The following is a 20,358-nucleotide window of genomic DNA, read 5'->3' on the forward strand; positions in this document are numbered from 1 at the left end:
AAAATAAAAAGCAATTGTGGAATTAATTTTTTTTTTGCAAATTCGCCACAGTTTCATTTTTTTCCCATTTTCAGTACATTATATGGCAAAACCAATGGCGTCATTTAAAAGTGCAACTCGTCCCGCAAAAAACAAGGCCTTACTGATGGAAAAATAACAAAGTTATGGCTCTGGGAATAACGGGAGCAAAAAACTGAAACTCCCAAGGTGGTGAAGGGGTTCACTGATGTGATTTACTGGGTCACTTTATTAATATGGCGGAATTACAATTTGTTTTTCACCATTTCACTTCACTTGAGATTATTTTTTCACCCATTTTTCAGCACATTATGTGGTAACATAAAGGGAGACTTTCAGAATTACATTTCATCCTGCAACAATCAGTCCTTCATGGGAAAATAACGTTTTATGAATTTTGGAAAGGAAAAAGGAAAGAAAATGGAAAAATGTCCTAGTCTCCAAGGGGTTAAGATGTGTCACATAGAGGAGATTCCAGGAATATCCATTACACAGCAGCAGGGCGAGTGTCTCCTGCGTCTCCTCGCTCTCTGCTCAGGTCATTAGGATGGTCACCGAAGGCTCTTTCTAGCCTGGAGGGGATGGAGCTGAGGAAACCGTGTTGGAAATCCGGTGTCAGGAACACATAAATGATCGGATTCAGGCAACTGTTCAAACAAGCCAGGCTGGTATTGATAGTGTCTACTATATGGTATGTTATGTAATCCCAAAAATTGGGTGTCATGTAATATCTAGGATACCAGGGTGTTAGTCGGCAGATGTAATATGGAAACCAGCAGATGAAAAAACACGATATAACAGCGGTGATGATCCTGGAGGATCTCTGAGATCTCTGGGATCTCTTACTTTTTCTAAGTTTGTAGAAAATGGTGACATACGAGATGACAATGATGAGAAACGGGATCACACACATTATAACCAATCTGATCCACTGAATGGTCTGATATAATTCTGGGTTATAATGATAAATGTAATATCTATATATACACCATTCATATAGAGAACCTACATGGTATCTATATATGTAATACACAGCACCGGCCACAATGAAGCTCAGCCCCCAGATGATCGCTGCACTGATTCTCGCCAGGTTACGAGATCTATGAACTTTGGCCCAGAATGGCCACATGACGGACACCCAGCGGTCAATACTCATGGCCGTCAGGAGGAGAACACTGGCGCTCATGTTCACATTAAACAGAACAAAGTTCACTATGCAATATGGAAAATCTAGGACGTATGAGAAATCTGCAGCCCACTCAAGAATTCTCAGGGGGAGAGATGAGCAGCACAGGAAGTCCGCGATGGCCAGGTGGAGAAACCACACGGCGCTGATTGTATTCTTCATCCTGAATCCAGCAATCCAGATGACTAAGCCATTACCGATAATCCCGAGAGCAAAAACAATGCTGTATAATGTAATGGACGTCTTCTGTAGAGTCTTAAGATAATAATAATATATCTCGTTGTATTCGCCAGGTGACCTGAGGAGACAGAATAGGGCAGACATTAAGGGAATAAAGAGTTTACAGTTTCACAAGGGCTGGATGGGCCAGGTGGCAGGGTGGCAAATGCCCCCCGGGCCGCTACCCCAGCAACTGTGCAGGGTCGGCTGCCTGATGGCCACGCACAGCAAACTGCGTGTGGCCGTGTCTGCTATGCTGTCGTGCGGTCAGCAGCAGACATGGCTCGCGCATCAGTCTTCTGTCTCATAAGCTGCAGACCGCGGCTTGTGAGACCTCAGTGTGTTCATGCAGGGGGTACAATGATGTCATTGTCTCGCAATTCTCTACAGGCCAGAAGAGAAGATGGAGCCTGCAGTGCCAGGAGTGTTATATGAACGGGCTGTTGGGCCATCCTACCATATATGGGGGCTGGGGCCATCATACTGTATATATGGGGGTTGGGGTCATCATACTTTATATATGGAGGAACTGGGGCCATCATACTGTATATATTGGGGCTGGGGCCATCATACTCTATATATGGGGGAACAGGGGCTATCATACTGTAATACTGTATATATGGGGGTCATCATACTGTATATATGGGGGCTGGGGCCATCATACTTTATATATGGGGTGAACAGGGGCTATCATACTGTAATACTGTATATATGGGGCCATCATACTGTATATATGGGGGCAGGGGCCATCATACTTTATATATAGGGAAACTGGGACCATCATACTATATATAATGGTGGAACTGGGGCCATCATACTGTATATGTGTGGGCTGGGGCCATCATACTTTAGATATGGAGGAACTGGGGTCATCATACTGTATATATGAGGGCTGGGGCCATCATACTTTATATATGGAGGAACTGGGGCCATCATACTGTATATATGGGGCAGGGGGCCATCATACTTTATATATAGGGGAACTGGGGCCATCATACTGTAATACTGTATATATGGGGACTGGGGCCATCATACTTTATGTATGGAGGAACTGGAGCCATCATTCTTTATATATGGGGACTGGGGCCATCGTACTATATACATGGGGGAATTGGGGCCATCATGCTATATATATGGGAGCTGGGGCCATCATGCTATATATATAGGAGCTGGGGCCATCAAACTATATATATGAGAGCTGAGGCAATCACACTGTATATATGGGGGCTGGGGCCATCATACTGTATATATGGGGGATGGGGCCATCATACTGTATATATAAGGGGGAACTGGGGCCATCATACTATACATGGGGGAATTGGAGCCATCATACTATATATATATTGGGGCTGGGGCCATCATACTATACATGGGGGAGCTGGAGCCATCATACTATAAAAATGGGGGGAACTGGGGCCATCATACTGTATATATATATGGGGAACTGGGGCCATCATGCTATATATATGGGAGCTGGGGCCATCATGCTATATACATGGGGGAATTGGGGCCATAATGCTTTATATATGGGAGCTGGGGCCATCATACTATATATATGGGAGCTGCGACCATCACACTATATATGGGGGCAGGGGGCCATCATACTTTATGTATGGGGGGAACTGGGGCCATCATACTGTAATACTGTATATATAGGGGCTGTGGCCATTATATGCAGCGCCCCAGAGTCCTGGTCATTGCAGTAATGTCGCTCTGCCACTAAGGGGAGTGATGTTACGTCTGATTGCACTAAAGGAGTTCACCTGACCAGGTATCACAGGCACACACTACACTTCACATTCCAGCCACCAGGGGGAGCAAAAGGTGCTATGTATTAGGTCACTCCTCACACTCTGGTAAAACTGGGGGTTGGATAGGAAGTTAGAGAGAAGTTGACTGGGTTTTGCCCAGGCAACATCCTGTGAGAGAGGTTGTTGCGGGGAAAGATTCAGGGGGTCCCTGTCAGGGGTGCGATCCTGACAGTGGCCTAGCAAGAGACAGATCGTTACGGAACCGCGCCTGCACTACCTTGCGGCGGTATCTTAAGAAAGGACAAGAAGCGGAGTATATTGTGGAGAAGTGAGAAAACGAGATCACAGACATAGCACAAAGGAGAAATACCGGGAGGAGTCGTGCCCCTAAGATCGTGGCAACATCCTTCTGAGGCACTTAGCCGCTGACCGGAATACCGAGGGAGTACTGGTTCTACGCACTACTCCAACCACGGCCGGGCAGGTAAATTTAGGTTGGCTGTCTCACCATTTTCACCTAAGCAGACAATGGAGGCAATTGTGGGAGAGGGGCGTCTCTAGGGTCCCTATAAAATAACTCCAGGCCTACCCCATCATACGGGTGCGTCCTATCCACACTGGGGGATGGAGAGAGAGAACATCAGAAACAGATAGAAAGAGTTGTGAGGACTATCCCGTGGTGCTCAGCAGGGAGGTACTACAACACACAGGCGCTAAGTAGGAAGGCTACTGATTTCCACCTGCAAAGGGAACTCTGGATGTGCCTTCGGACCGGCCAGTCTCAGCCAGCCCTGTTAGCAGTGCTCTGGATTGTGGATGCCGAAGCCTACAGTAAAAAGTAAAGAGACTGCAGCCCTGTGTCCTCGTTATTTACTGCGACCTACATCATTACCATCTACATCTCAAGGGAAGCCCTGGGGACATACTTCACCTGTGGGAAGGTATACCATCTAGCTGCCATTCCAACACCCCAGCGGACCCCTAGCAGCTTCGGTCATCCTGACTGAATACCACAGGTGGCGTCACGAACACTTGACAGACTTCTACCTACACCTTTAATTGGACGCCCCTTAGCAGGGCCACGGACCGGGTCGGGCCACCGTGACATCCCCAGAACCGAGACAGAGGGACCCGGTACCGAGTACCCCACTGCCCTGCGTCTGGGGGCGCTCCATATACATTTCTATATGGGGGAACTGGAGCCATCATACTGTATATATGGGGGGCTGGGGCAATCATACTGTATATTTGGAGGAACTGGGGCCATCATACTGTATATATATGGGGGCTGGGGCCATCATACTGTATATTTGGAGAAACTGGGGCTATCATGCTGTATATATGGGGGCTGGGGCCATCATACTGTATATTTCGAGGAACTGGGGCCATCATACTGTATATATGGGGCTGGGGCCATCATACAGTATATATATGGAGGAACTGAGGCCATCATACTGTATATATGGGGGCTGGGGCCATCATACTGTATATTTGGAGGAACTGGGGCCATCATACTGTATATATGGGGGCTGGGGCCATCATACTGTATATTTGGAGGAACTAGGTACATCAAACGATATATATGGGGAACTGGGGCCATCATACTGTATATATATGGGGGCTGGGGCCATCATACTGTATATTTGGAGGAACTGGGGCCATCATACAGGATATTTCGAGGAACTGGGGCCATCATACTGTATATATGGGGGCTGGGGCCATCATACTGTATATTTCGAGGAACTGGGGCCATCATACTGTATATATGGGGGCTGGGGCCATCATACTGTATATTTCGAGGAACTGGGACCATCATACTGTATATATATATGGGGGCTGGGGCCATCATACTGTATATTTCGAGGAACTGGGGCCATCATACTGTATATATATGGGGGCTGGGGCCATCATACTGTATAGTTGCAGGAATTGGGTTCATCAAACTGTATATATCGGGGAACTGGGGCCATCATACTATATATATGGGAGCAGCTGCCATCACACTGTATATACAGTGGGGCAAAAAAGTATTTAGTCATTCAGCAATAGTGCAAGTTCCACCACTTAAAAAGATGAGAGGCGTCTGTAATTTACATCATAGGTAGACCTCAACTATGGGAGACAAACTGAGAAAAAAAAATCCAGAAAATCACATTGTCTGTTTTTTTAACATTTTATTTGCATATTATGGTGGAAAATAAGTATTTGGTCAGAAACAAAATTTCATCTCAATACTTTGTAATATATCCTTTGTTGGCAATGACAGAGGTCAAACGTTTACTGTAAGTCTTCACAAGGTTGCCACACACTGTTGTTGGTATGTTGGCCCATTCCTCCATGCAGATCTCCTCTAGAGCAGTGATGTTTTTGGCTTTTCGCTTGGCAACACGGATTTTCAACTCCCTCCAAAGGTTTTCTATAGGGTTGAGATCTGGAGACTGGCTAGGCCACTCCAGGACCTTGAAATGCTTCTTACGAAGCCACTCCTTCGTTGCCCTGGCGGTGTGCTTTGGATCATTGTCATGTTGAAAGACCCAGCCACGTTTCATCTTCAATGCCCTTGCTGATGGAAGGAGGTTTGCACTCAAAATCTCACGATACATGGCCCCATTCATTCTTTCATGTACCCGGATCAGTCGTCCTGGCCCCTTTGCAGAGAAACAGCCCCAAAGCATGATGTTTCCACCACCATGCTTTACAGTAGGTATGGTGTTTGATGGATGCAACTCAGTATTCTTTTTCCTCCAAACACGACAAGTTGTGTTTCTACCAAACAGTTCCAGTTTGGTTTCATCAGACCATAGCACATTCTCCCAAAACTCCTCTGGATCATCCAAATGCTCTCTAGCAAACTTCAGATGGGCCCGGACATGTACTGGCTTAAGCAGTGGGACACGTCTGGCACTGCAGGATCTGAGTCTATGGTGGCGTAGTGTGTTACTTATGGTAGGCCTTGTTACATTGGTCCCAGCTCTCTGCAGTTCATTCACTAGGTCCCCCCGCGTGGTTCTGGGATTTTTGCTCACCGTTCTTGTGATCATTCTGACCCCACGGGGTGGGATTTTGCGTGGAGCCCCAGATCGAGGGAGATTATCAGTGGTCTTGAATGTCTTCCATTTTCTAATTATTGCTCCCACTGTTGATTTCTTCACTCCAAGCTGGTTGGCTATTGCAGATTCAGTCTTCCCAGCCTGGTGCAGGGCTACAATTTAGTTTCTGGTGTCCTTTGACAGCTCTTTGGTCTTCACCATAGTGGAGTTTGGAGTCAGACTGTTTGAGGGTGTGCACAGGTGTCTTTTTATACTGATAACAAGTTTAAACAGGTGCCATTACTACAGGTAATGAGTGGAGGAAAGAGGAGACTCAAAAAAGAAGAAGTTACAGGTCTGTGAGAGCCAGAAATCTTGATTGTTTGTTTCTGACCAAATACTTATTTTCCACCATAAAATGCAAATAAAATGTTAAAAAAACAGACAATGTGATTTTCTTGGTTTTTTTTTCTCAGTTTGTCTCCCATAGTTGAGGTCTACCTATGATGTAAATTACAGACGCCTCTCATCTTTTTAAGTGCTGGAACTTGCACTATTGCTGAATGACTAAATACTTTTTTGCCCCACTGTATATGGGGGCTGGGGCCATCATACTGTATATTTCGAGGAACTGGGGCCATCATACTGTATATATATGGGGGCTGGGGCCATCATACTGCATATTTGGAGGAACTGGGGCCATCATACTGTATATATGGGGGCTGGGGCCATCATACTGTATATTTGAAGGAACTGGGGCCATCATACTGTATATATGGGGACTGGGGCCATCATACTATATATTTCAAGGAACTGGGGCCATCATACTGTATATATATGGGGGCTGGGGCCATCATACTGTATATTTCGAGGAACTGGGACCATCATACTGTATATATATGGGGGCAGGGGCCATCATACTGTATATTTGGAGGAACTGGGGCCATCATACTGTACGTATGGAGGCTAGGGCCATCATACTGTATATTTTGAGGAACTGGGGCCATCATACTGTATATATATGGGGGCTGGGGCCATCATACTGCATATTTGGAGGAACTGGGGCCATCATACTGTATATATGGGGGCTGGGGCCATCATACTGTATATTTTGAGGAACTAGGGCCATCATACTGTATATATGGGGGCTGGGGCCATCATACTGTATATTTAGAGGAACTGGGGCCATCATACTGTATATATATATGGGGGCTGGGGCCATCATACTGTATATTTCGAGGAACTGGGGCCATCATACTGTATATATATATATATATATAGGGGCTGGGGCCATCATACTGTATAGTTGGAGGAACTGGGTACATCAAATTATATATATGGGGGAACTGGGGCCTTCATACTATATATATATGGGAGCTGGTGCCATCACACTGTATACAGTATATGGGGGCAGGGGCCATCCTACTGTATATTTTGAGGAACTGGGGCCATCATACTGTACATATGGAGGCTGGGGCCACCATACTGTATATTTGGAGGAACTGGGGCCTTCATACTGCACATATAGAGGCTGGGGCCATCATACTGTATATTTGGAGGAACTGGGGCCATCACAATGTATATATGGGGCTGGGGCCATCATACTCTATATATGTGGGCTGAGGCCATCATACGTTATATATGGAGGAACTGGGGCCATCATACTATATATGGGGAAACTGAGGCCATCATACTATACATATGTGGAAACTGGGGCCATCATACTATACATGGGGAAACTGGAGCCATCATACTATATATATGGGGCTGGGGCCATCATACTTTATATATGGAGGGACTGGGGCCATCATACAATATATATGGAGGAACTGGGGCCATCATACTTTATATATGGAGGAACTGGGGCCATCATACTTTATATATGGAAGAACTGGGGCCATCATACTATATATATGGGGGCTGGGGCTATCATACTATATATATGGGGGCTGGGGCCATCATACTTTATATATGGAGGAACTGGGGCCACCATACTTTATATATGGGGGCTGGGGCCATCATAATTTATATATGGAAGAACTGGGGCCATCATACTTATATACATGAGGGCTGGGGCCATCATACTATATGGGGGCTGGGGCCATCATACTATATATATGGGGGCTGGGGCCATAATTCTATACCTATTAGCCATAGGTAAGTGTAAGTGGGAGAACTAGGGCGATCATACCATATATGTGGTGAAAACTGGGGCCATATATAGGGGCAGTGGGGACAATGATACTATATACAGGGGGCAGTGGGGCCCATCATAAGATATATACAGGGCAGTGGGGGCATCACATTGTATATAGGGGCTTTGTAGCCATTTTACTATATGGGGAGCTATAAGGTCCTCAATGTATAATAAAGGGATTTGTGGACCACCATATTGTGTATTGGGGCTGCAAGACAATCATTCTGTATAGGAAGAGCTGTGTGGGCACTCAGGACATTATTTCATATGAATAGGGACAGATAGATGTAGTAATCTAGATTTTGGTACCATATGCATGCTATAATCTTGGTTCTGTTCCCGTATCTATGTAGTAGACTTAGTAAGCTTGGTTCTGGTCCCTTATTTCTGTAGTAAGCTCGGTTTTGCTCCCATATCTCTGTAGTAAGCTCGGTTCTGCTCCCATATCTCTGTAGTAAGCTCGGTTCTTCTGCCACAGCTCTGTAGTAAGCTCTGTTCTGCTCCCAAGTTTCTGTAGTAAGCTCAGTTCTGCTCCCATATCTCTGTAGTAGGTTCAGTTCTTCTCCCTTACATCTATAGTAAGCTCTATTCTGCTCCCTTATCACTGTAATAACCTCCGTTCTGTGTTGTTGTACCTGGACGATGTCATTGTCTTCTCCAAGACATATGAAGACCACCTGAAACACCTGGCCGAGGTGTTTGAAGCTCTGTCCACTTTGGCCTGAAGGTAAAACCATCCAAATGCCACCTGTTAAAGGCCAAAGTGCAGTACCTGGGCCATGTAGTAAGTGGCAAAGGAGTGGTACCAGACCCTGACAAGGTCACTGTGATCAGAGACTGGCCAAAGCCCAGTAACATCCATGAAGTCCGACAGTTCCTCGGGTTGGTAGGCTACTACAGAAGATTTATCAAAGACTTAACTAAGATAGCCACACCACTGCAAGACCTGTTAGTGGGCCAATCCAAGAAAACCAAGGGTAAGAATACCCCGTTTGACTGGAACGACAGGCTGGAGGGATCCTTCGCTCGGTTGAAGTTGGCTCTCATGGGAGATGAGGTACTGGCTTACCCTGAATATGACCAACCGTTCTTGCTGTACACGGATGCCAGCAACGTGGGACTGGAAGCAGTACTGTCCTAGGTACAGAAAGACAAAGAAAGGTTAATTGCCTACACCAGCAGGAAGCTTCATCCCATTGAGAGGAACCCCAAAAATTACAGTTCCTTTAAGCTGGAGTTCCTCACCATCAGCAGCAGTAACAGAGAGGTTCAAACACTACCTGGCCTCAGCAAGATTCACAGTTTACATGGACAACAACCTGCTGACACACCTGGAGATGGCAAAACTAGGTGCCTTGGAGAAACAATGGATGGCCCGGTTGTCCAATTATGAATTCACCATCAAGTACCGTGCAGGGCACAAGAATGCCAATGCCGATGTGCTGTCCAGGATGCCCAACCTACCAGAGATGGAAGAAGATCCAGAAGCACTCGAAGAGATAGTGTTACCAGCTTTCCATCGCCCCAGGGCGATTCAGTATTCCCATTATGTGAGGAACAGGCATAATGACAAGCAAGAAGCTACGCTGAACCCATTACCTCATCATGGATGGGCAGATACGCAGGACAGTGACAGTCTGGTCAAAGAGCTGCTGATGCAAGCTGATTCGCACCCTGGTCCAGATGCTCCACAAGAGACTCAACAGCTGTGGAAAGAGAAAGGCAAACTGTTTATGTATGGTGGTAAGCTGTGTCGAAGGAATATTGACCCACGCACTCACGAGCTGGTCTGGCAGATAGTGATCCCAAGACAAGATGCGCCCATGGTCCTGGAAGCGTACCAAGATGGAGCAGGACACTTCGGATGGAAGAATTTAGAGATCCTGCTACGTGGAAGGTTTTACTAGATTGGCATGAGAAAAGCCATCGAAAAGTGGTGCAGAGAGTGTGGCCCATGCAACCTGCACAGAAAGGACCGTGACAGCCAGAGGGCCCCCTACAGCCCATAGTCACCAAACAGCCACTTGAACTGGTGGCCTTAGACCACGTGAAGCTAACTCCAAGCTGCTCAGGCTATGTCTATGCTTTGACCATTGTGGACCATTACTCCAGATTCCTGGTAGTAGTACCTGTCAAGGACCAGACAGTGAAGACAGCAGCCAAAGCCTTCCAGCAACACTTTTGTCGACCACACGGAAACCCTGAGAAGGTGCTTACCGACCAAGGCCCAGCCTTTGAATCGGAAGTGTTTCAAGAGTTCTGCAACCTGTACAGATGCAAGAAAATCAGAACAACACCGTGCCACCCACAAACCAACGGTATGTGTGAAAAGATGAATCAAATAGTAATTGACTTACTAAAGACTTTGGCTTTGCACGAAAGAAACTTATGGCCAGAGAAGTTGCCAGACTTGGTAGATTTGCACAATCACATCCCAGTGAATTCCACCAACTGCACTCCAGCATACCTGATGAGAGGAAGATCTAGCAAATTACCTGCTGATCTAGACATGGGAGTCCTAACCCCAGAAACAACCTCACCAGATGTGGATTAGGATATCGAGTGACAGAACTACCGCCAAGTACAAGAGTGGTGTGTGGAGAGAAGCTTGTCTCAGGCAAGACAAAAACAAAGAGAGAAACTGTAATCAACGTGCCCCTGCAATTCCCTTGTCACCAGGTGAACAAGTGCTAAAGCGTAAGAGAAGAATGCATAAACTTGACGACCAGTGGGAGGCAGAACCATATACCATTTTACCATCAAACTTCGACAATACGAAAGTGTGCCTTATAAGCAAAGATGGAGGAGAAACTTCAACTGCGGTTGTAAGAGGGTGGTGCTGTTATGGACAGTAAGGAACACGCTGTCACTTTAAGAGGCTGCACCCCCTTGTCTGGTGTGATGGAATGTTCTGCTTCCCCCCTGCTTTAATCGTTGTTATGAACTGGTCGGTGCAGAGTGCAGGGGTGGAGCTGAAGCAGCGTGTGTGAGCTGGAGTTGCTAGAGAGAACTTTGTGCTGTTTTGCTGCAAGAAAGGTCCCACAGCTTGGGACGTAGTGCGTTTTGTGAAATTTGCAAGACTTTTCCGGGTACAGCAAAGGTGGCTGTCCTGTGCTAGTTTGTGAAGCCACGAAGATACTAAGAAGGGGACTTACAGTTTCCAGAAGCATCCCTAGGATGCAGAAGCAAGGAGAAGACCACGCTTCGCAGAGCTGACAGGAATCCGTGCACACCACCGTGTTGGACTTCTGGGGGCCCATCTGGGACTGTACCTGAGTCCCTAACATCACTGTTACTGTTACTGTTTGATGCACCTGTTAGGGCCTAGTGCAGGCTTCAGTAGTCAGTACACGGGAGCCGTGTGGCCTGTTTAGTAAAGGCCAGGGAGGTTATACATAGAGTAGCATCGTTATTTGTTTATTGTTTAAAGTTGCTTGTGAGACAAATTCTGAGTCTGTAATTTTTGGAGCACCGTGCTATTTACGGACAAGATAACTCATGTACATTGTCTTTTTCTATTGTAGACCCCTGTTTGCATCTTCCTCGTTCCTTTCATTCCTTGCCTCCCAATAAATCTACCCTTTGTTGTTTGCACCTCATCTTGTGTACAGTAGTCTTCCTGCACAGTGGTGGTCCCCCGGCCATCGCTTCAAGTGGCGCTGTGAGCAGGGTACTGTCACCAAGATGGACGCAGCAGACAGCAATGATGGGAATGCTAACATTAATGGGGATGCTGTGGGCATTGGTGGAACCCCTGCAAGGACAGTCCCTATGGGCACCATATTTAGTGTGCTACCAAAGTTTGACGGCAAGAATATGCCACTGTCCGACTGGGTGTCCCGGCTGCAAAGCACCCTGAAGATTTATAACATCAGCCCAGACCTTGAAGCGGACATTGCTTTAACTGCCCTAGAGGGAGAAGCCCGCAGAAACGTCTGCCTACAACCAGAACTCGCCCGCAGTACCCTGAAGGAGCTAGTGAAGTTCTTGGAAGAGATCTATGGCGAGACTGCTAGCGCGGGACACCTTCGTGCCAAATTTTTCTCTAGGCTGCAGCAGGAAGAAGAAGGAATTTCTCAGTATGCAACAGCACTGCAAGAAGTGTTAGCAGAGGTGCAGAGAAAGGAGGCAGATGGATTTGGCGGTATGGGCTCTAAAGACCGGATACTCCGGCAGCAATTCATTCTGGGACTACACAGCACATCCTTGAGGCGAGCACTGTCAGAACGGGTCCGAGCAGATCCGGCCCTTACGTTTCGTCAAATCCTGGCAAAAACAGTGGCCCGAAGTAAAGAAGAGAGCTATGCGTCTGGGTTGATGCATGTCCAGGGCGCCAATTCCAGAGAGGACCCAAACCACCAAGAGGTGCTGGTCCAGGTAGTGCAAGACTTGCAGCAGTCCCTTGTTAACGTGCAAGAGAAACTGACCCAGATGGAGCGAAGAGTGGGGGAACTACAAAAGCCTGACCCACCATACTCATGCAACCATTCTTCAGCCCGATCGACCAGGGATCAGTGGGAACAAGCCCCCTCCTGTCAGGCATCGGAGGCACAAGGACAGGCTCGAGGTGCCCCCCGGCGAGGAGGAGGCATCCAATGCTGGGAATGTGGAGGACGGGGGCACCTTACTAGAGACTGTCGGAACTAAAGTATACTCTAGGCCAGCGGAAGCTGCCATTAAACTACCAACCCCCGCAGTAGTGCGGCACTCTGCGGGGGAGGCGAGGAGAGAGGCTGCTCCATATCATAACGAACACTTGATTGCTGGGAGTCCCATCCTACGTGCTGAATTTGAGGGAATTCTAGTGGATTGCCTGGTAGATATCAGGTCACAAGTGGCGACGATGCCAGAAACATATTTCAAGCAGCATTTCCAGGCCCTGGCCAAGCCAGAAAAAGAGACATTGATCCGGTTGTTTGCTGCCAACCAACAACCGATCCCGGTCACAGGGGTTGTGTGGATGAATATTCGAATCTGTGGGCAAGAAGTGGGGAGAAAAGGGATCCTGCTAGTCCCTGAGCCTATCAAAGAAGATGTGCCTGTCGTACTGGGGATGAATATCCTACGTGAACTCGATCAGATTATGTTTACCAAACGGGGACCTGGATATTGGAAGAAGGCTACTACACATAAGCCTATTCAAGAAGCTCTTCAAGGACTGATCTGCATCTGTGGGATGCAGAAGAGTGTGCCATCCTATCAGGCAGTAGGGGTCATCAGGGCTCCTAGTAAAGAACCTGTAATCCTGCCTCCCGAGCGAGAAACTATAGTATATCTTCCAGTAGGGACGCATCGCAACCTTGACGGGTTGGAAGTGATTGTTCAGCCTGTGGTAGGCGGAGGAATGGACCAAAAAGTCATGATAGCTCGTACAATAGCTGTGGTCCAGCGAGGACACGTCCCCATAAGAGCTTTGAATGTGGGCCCCGGGGAGGTCACCTTGCCACGAGGGACAGATCTGGCCCTGGTGTACCTACATAAGGGCGAAGTGGTGAGTCAGAAGGAGATGTCTTTATCGCCTAAAGAAGGTGCGGGGTGGACCCTAGCAGTTGCTGTGGAGGCCGAAGAGACGCCATCCCTGGAGTGGAGTGGACGGGTCATCCTTAATCAAATGGAAGTGGATGTGAAGGCTCTGGGCCCTGAGCGTGTGCAAGCAATAGAAACTATGCTGTGGGTAAATCAGGCCGCATTCGCCCATCACGCCGAAGATTTCGGCTGTACTGAAGCCATCACGCATGAGATACCGACTGGGGAAGCTCGTCCAATTCGAGAACGATACCGGCAGATCCCGCCCAAGATGTATCAAGAGGTGAAAACATTACTGAGGCAGATGCTGGATTCAGGAGTGGTGCAGAGTAGTCAGAGCCCTTGGGCAGCCCCGGTGGTGCTAGTCAAGAAAAAGGATGGGACTATCCGGTTCTGTGTAGACTACAGGAAACTCAATGCCTGCACTGTTCGAGACTTGGATCCATTGCCCCGCATCGAGGAATCCTTGACAGCGTTGGGGAAAGCCAAGTACTTCTCCACCCTGGACCTAGCAAGCAGATATTGGCAAGTAGCCGTGGCAGAGAAAGACAGAGAAAAAACCGCCTTCATCCTCCCTATGGGGCTGTTCGAGTTTAACCGGATGCCCTTCGGGCTCTCCAATGCTCCAGGTACGTTTCAACGGCTGATGGAAAAGTGTTTGGGAGATTTAAATTTTGAGGCTACCCTGATCTATCTGGATGACATCATTGTGTTTTCAGCCCCATTTGAAGAACACCTTGCCCGGCTTGGACAGGTACTCGGAAGACTGCGGGCCCATAACCTGAAGGTTAAAGCCAAAAAAGTGCCACCTCTTCAAGAGAGAGATCGAGTACCTTGGCCACATAGTGTCACAAGATGGAGTTCTACCCTCGCCAGAAATAGTGGCTGCTATCCAGAAGTGGCCAGTCCCATCGAACAGTGAGAGAACTCCAGGCCTTCCTGGGACTCGCTGGGTACTACCGCTGGTTTGTTAAAGACTTCGCAAAGGTGGCAGGTCCTCTCAATGAGTTGCTGAGGGGGACTGCTGGAGTGCCGAAGACCCAGCGAATCCCCTGGGAACAGGGACAAGTTGAGGCCTTCCAGGCTATAAAGAATGCCCTTACTTCGGCCCCGATTTTGGCCTACGCAGACTTCAATCAACCATTCCTGTTGTACACAGATGGTAGCCTTCATGGACTCGGTGCAGTACTTTCTCAGATACAAGATGGACATGAGAGAGTCATCGGGTATGCCAGCAGGTCCCTGCGATACAGCGAAAGAAACCCTCACAATTACAGCTCCTTCCGGATAGAGCTCCTGGCCCTGGTGTGGGCCATGACAGAAAAGTTTGCAGGCTTCCTGACAGGTACCAAGATTCAAGTTCGAACAGACAATAATCCCCTGGCCCACCTTGAGAATGCTAAATTGGGGGCCTTAGAACAACGGTGGATGGCTGGCCTAGCCAAGTTCGACTTTACCATCCGTTATCACTCTGCTACCGAAAACGCAAATGCTGATGGGCTGTCAAGAGTGCCTTTGGAGACTCCAGTGGGGGATCTTGATGAGCAATTTGAAGAGAAGGAAACCCCAGACTTTAATAAGTTTAAGCCCCCAATGGTTGTGGCCCAGTCAAGAAGGGAGGCCTGCACATTACCCCGGTCCCTGGGGAGAACCAATGAGGAATAGGGACACGTTCAGGATGAAGACGAAGGGCTGAGACAGATGAAATGGTGGGTAACGCAAAAGCGGAAGCCTGGCAAACAAGAGAGAGATGATCTGGACTCTGAAATGAGGAGTGTGTTGCACCAGTGGGATAGACTGGAAGTGCGAGAGTCATTAATATATCGTAAGAGGCAACAGCCAAAAGATATGGAAGTAAGGTGGCAAGTGGTCATCCCAGGAAGAAAGGCTCAAGAAGTAGCTAAAGAAGCCCACGAATTCGGAGCGCACTTCGGCCCAACAAAGACCTACCAATGAATACAGCGGTATGTGTATTGCCCCCGGTTGGAGCTTGTGGTGGAAGAGGTTTGCCGGCAATGTCGAGTATGTGACCTCATTAAGAGTACTGAACAGAGGGCACCCATCCAGACCATTCAAACTAAGAAACCGCTAGAAGTCTTGATGATCGACTATCTCTCGTGGGACACTCGGCCCGGGGGCTGCAATACTGTTTGGTGTCACTCCAACTAGAGACCAGACTGCGTAATCGGCGGCACGAGCCATCTGTCAAGACTTCATCCGGATGTATGGGTGCCCAAAGCGCATCCACTCCGACCAAGGCGCATGTTTCCAAGGCAAGGTGATGGAAGAATTGTATCGCATGTATGGCATCGAGCGGTCCCGGACCACCCCTTACCACCCTCAAGGCAATGGAGCTTGTGAACGCTTCAACAGAACCTTTTTTCAAATGCTGAGAACGTTGGAGGAGGATAAGAAGGCGTGTTGGCCAGACTATCTGCCAGAATTGGTCTGGATCTACAACAATCGGGTCCACTCCACCACGGGTTATACCCCCTATCTACCGTTTTTTGGAAGAGCTGGACGAGAGATCATTGAGCTGAATTTGGAACAGCCAGAGGAGCTGATGGAGCGAACTGTCACCTCATGGGTGAAAGAGCATCAGCAACGATTGCAAACGATACGGCGGTTGGCGGGTCAGCAACTGCAAGAAAAAGAATATACAGGCCGCAAACCGACTCAAGAGTTACCGCTCCAACCTGGAGACCGAGTATTAGTCAGAGAGAAAGCTGTACAGCCGTACAAGGTTATCGAGTGAGTGTATGCTAATGGCCCTGTCTACAAGGTACAGATTGAGAATGGGGCATCCGCCCCTAGAGTACTTCACAGAAATATGCTGCGGCCTTGCCGGTCTGAGGTCTGTTCTCCGCCATTGTCGCCTGAAGGCGCCACTCCACTTCCTGAATCTGTCATGCCTGATGGCCAAATCGATGATGAGTGGTGGACCATCCCTGACACAGTAGGGGGTCCTCAGCCGCCCAGAGACGGTAATCCCATGGATGTACCAGTACCGCCATGTGAGGACGAGACCAGAAAAGAGCTCACAATGTCTCCTGCAACAAGTGTCCCTCCGGAAGATAGTCAAGCCTTGCCTGACAGACAAAAGCTTCGGAGATCCCAGAGGTCTAATGCAGGGGTTCCACCAGTCCGATATGTAGAACAGTGTGCTCTGTTGTGAAATTGGATTCTGGGCTCCCCCGGTGGCCACTGGTGGAATTGAACTTGTGTGCATCATCCTCTCTGTTCACCTGTTCCCATCAGGATGTGGGAGTCTCTATATAACCTTGCTCCTCTGTCAGTTTCATGCCGGTCAACAATGTAATCAGAAGCCTTTCTTTGCATGTTCCTGCTACTAGACAACCCCCAGCTAAGTTGGACTTTCGTCCTTGTTTGTTTTTGCATTTTGTTCCAGTTCACAGCTGCTGTTTCGTTACTGTGTCTGGAAAGCTCTTGTGATCTGAAATTGCCACTCTGGTGTTATGAGTTAATACTAGAGTCTTAAAGTAATTTCTGGATGGTGTTTTGATAGGGTTTTCAGCTGACCATGAAAGTGCCCTTTCTGTCTTCCTGCTATCTAGTAAGCGGACCTCGATTTTGCTAAACCTATTTTCATACTACGTTTGTCATTTCATCTAAAATCACCGCCAATATATGTGGGGGCCTCTGTCTGCCTTTTGGGGAAATTTCTCTAGAGGTGAGCCAGGACTGTATTTTCCTCTGCTAGGATTAGTTAGTCCTCCGGCTGGCGCTGGGCGTCTAGGGATAAAACGTAGGCACGCTACCCGGCCACTGTTAATTGTGCGGCAGGTTTAGTTCATGGTCAGTTTAGATTCCATCTTCCAAGAGCTAGTTCTTATATATGCTGGGCTATGTTCTCTCGCCATTGAGAATCATGACAGTTTGACCGGCCAAAAAGGGTTAAATTATTGGCTGAGAAAGGAGAGAAAAAAGAAGTCTGCTGAAAATTTTTTTTTTTTTTTCTCTAGTTCTGAGTGTGCTCATAATTGAATCACTTGCTAGTCTGCCTATACTGCAGCCTTCCTCTCTTTCTCTCCTTCTAATCCTTGAATGGCTCTGTGTTCACCTGTTTGAAATGGATCTTCAGAGTGTAGCTACAGGTTTGAATAATCTCGCCACGAAGGTACAAAATTTGCAAGATTTTGTTGTTCATGCACCTATGTCTGAACCTAGAATTCCTTTGCCTGAATTTTTTTCAGGGAATAGATCTTGCTTTCAAAATTTTAAAAATAATTGCAAATTGTTTTTGTCCCTGAAGTCTCGCTCTGCCGGAGATCCTGCACAGCAGGTCAGGATTGTAATTTCCTTGCTCCGGGGCGACCCTCAAGATTGGGCTTTTGCATTGACACCAGGGGATCCTGCGTTGCTCAATGTGGATGCGTTTTTTCTGGCCTTGGGGTTGCTTTATGAGGAACCTCATTTAGAGCTTCAGGCGGAAAAAGCTTTGATGTCCCTATCTCAGGGGCAAGATGAAGCTGAAATATACTGCCAAAAATTCCGTAAATGGTCTGTGCTTACTCAGTGGAATGAGTGCGCCCTGGCGGCGATTTTCAGAGAAGGTCTCTCTGATGCCATTAAGGATGTTATGGTGGGGTTCCCTGTGCCTGCGGGTCTGAATGAGTCCATGACAATGGCTATTCAGATCGATAGGCGTCTGCGGGAGCGCAAACCTGTGCACCATTTGGCGGTGTCTACTGAGAAGACGCCAGAAAATATGCAATGTGATAGAATTCTGTCCAGAAGCGAGCGGCAGAATTTTAGACGAAAAAATGGGTTGTGCTTCTATTGTGGTGATTCAACTCATGTTATATCAGCATGCTCTAAGCGTACTAAGAAGCTTGACAAGTCTGTTTCAATTAGCACTTTACAGTCTAAGTTTATTCTATCTGTGACCCTGATTTGTTCTTTATCATCTATTACCGCGGACGCCTATGTCGACTCTGGCGCCGCTTTGAGTCTTATGGATTGGTCCTTTGCCAAACGCTGTGGGTATGATTTGGAGCCTTTGGAAGCTCCTATACCTCTGAAGGGGATTGACTCCACCCCATTGGCTAGTAATAAACCACAATACTGGACACAAGTAACTATGCGTATTAATCCGGATCACCAGGAGATTATTCGCTTTCTGGTGCTGTATAATCTACATGATGTTTTGGTGCTAGGATTGCCATGGCTGCAATCTCATAACCCAGTCCTCGACTGGAAAGCTATGTCTGTGTTAAGCTGGGGATGTAAAGGGACTCATGGGGACGTACCTTTGGTTTCCATTTCATCATCTATTCCCTCTGAGATTCCTGAATTCTTGTCTGACTATCGTGACGTTTTTGAAGAACCCAAGCTTGGTTCACTACCTCCGCACCGGGAGTGCGATTGTGCCATAGATTTGATCCCGGGTAGTAAATACCCTAAGGGTCGTTTATTTAATCTGTCTGTGCCTGAACACGCTGCTATGCGAGAATATACAAAGGAGTCCTTGGAAAAGGGACATATTCGTCCTTCGTCATCTCCCTTAGGAGCCGGTTTTTTCTTTGTGTCTAAGAAAGATGGCTCTTTGAGGCCGTGTATTGATTATCGGCTTTTGAATAAAATCACGGTTAAATATCAATATCCGTTACCACTGCTGACTGATTTGTTTGCTCGTATAAAGGGGGCCAAGTGGTTCTCTAAGATTGATCTCCGTGGGGCGTATAATTTGGTGCGAATCAAGCAGGGGGATGAGTGGAAAACCGCATTTAATACGCCCGAGGGCCACTTTGAGTATTTGGTGATGCCTTTTGGTCTTTCAAATGCCCCTTCAGTCTTCCAGTCCTTTATGCATGACATTTTCCGCGATTATTTGGATAAATTTATGATTGTGTATCTGGATGATATTCTGATTTTTTCGGATGACTGGGACTCTCATGTCCAGCAGGTCAGGAGGGTTTTTCAGGTTTTGCGGTCTAATTCCTTGTGTGTGAAGGGTTCTAAGTGCGTTTTTGGGGTTCAAAAGATTTCCTTCTTGGGATACATTTTTTCCCCCTCTTCCATCGAGATGGATCCTGTCAAGGTTCAGGCTATTTGTGATTGGACGCAACCCTCTTCTCTTAAGAGTCTTCAGAAATTTTTGGGCTTTGCTAACTTTTATCGTCGATTTATTGCTGGTTTTTCTGATGTTGTTAAACCATTGAGTGATTTGACTAAGAAGGGTGCTGATGTTGCTGATTGGTCCCCTGATGCTGTGGAGGCCTTTCGGGAGCTTAAGCGCCGCTTTTCTTCCGCCCCTGTGTTGCGTCAGCCTGATGTTGCTCTTCCTTTTCAGGTTGAGGTCGACGCTTCTGAAATCGGAGCTGGGGCGGTGTTGTCGCAGAGAAGTTAAGACTGCCCCGTGATGAGACCTTGTGCTTTTTTTTCCCGTAAATTTTCGCCCGCCGAGCGGAA

General features: G+C 47.5%; 1 protein-coding gene across 1 annotated transcript in view; it reads right to left on the reverse strand.

Moving 5' to 3' along the window:
- Positions 1-505: 505 nt before the first annotated feature.
- The window catches only part of LOC143768194 (formyl peptide receptor 2-like), a 65,345-nt gene continuing 45,492 nt past the window's right edge, over positions 506-20,358 (reverse strand). The window contains exon 2 of the mRNA XM_077256885.1: positions 506-1,502. Coding sequence (XP_077113000.1) covers positions 506-1,502 — 997 coding nt within the window. The remainder of the gene's footprint in view (positions 1,503-20,358) is intronic.

This window comes from Ranitomeya variabilis, chromosome 4 (genome assembly GCF_051348905.1).
Source record: "Ranitomeya variabilis isolate aRanVar5 chromosome 4, aRanVar5.hap1, whole genome shotgun sequence".
NCBI classification, from domain to species: domain Eukaryota; kingdom Metazoa; phylum Chordata; class Amphibia; order Anura; family Dendrobatidae; genus Ranitomeya; species Ranitomeya variabilis.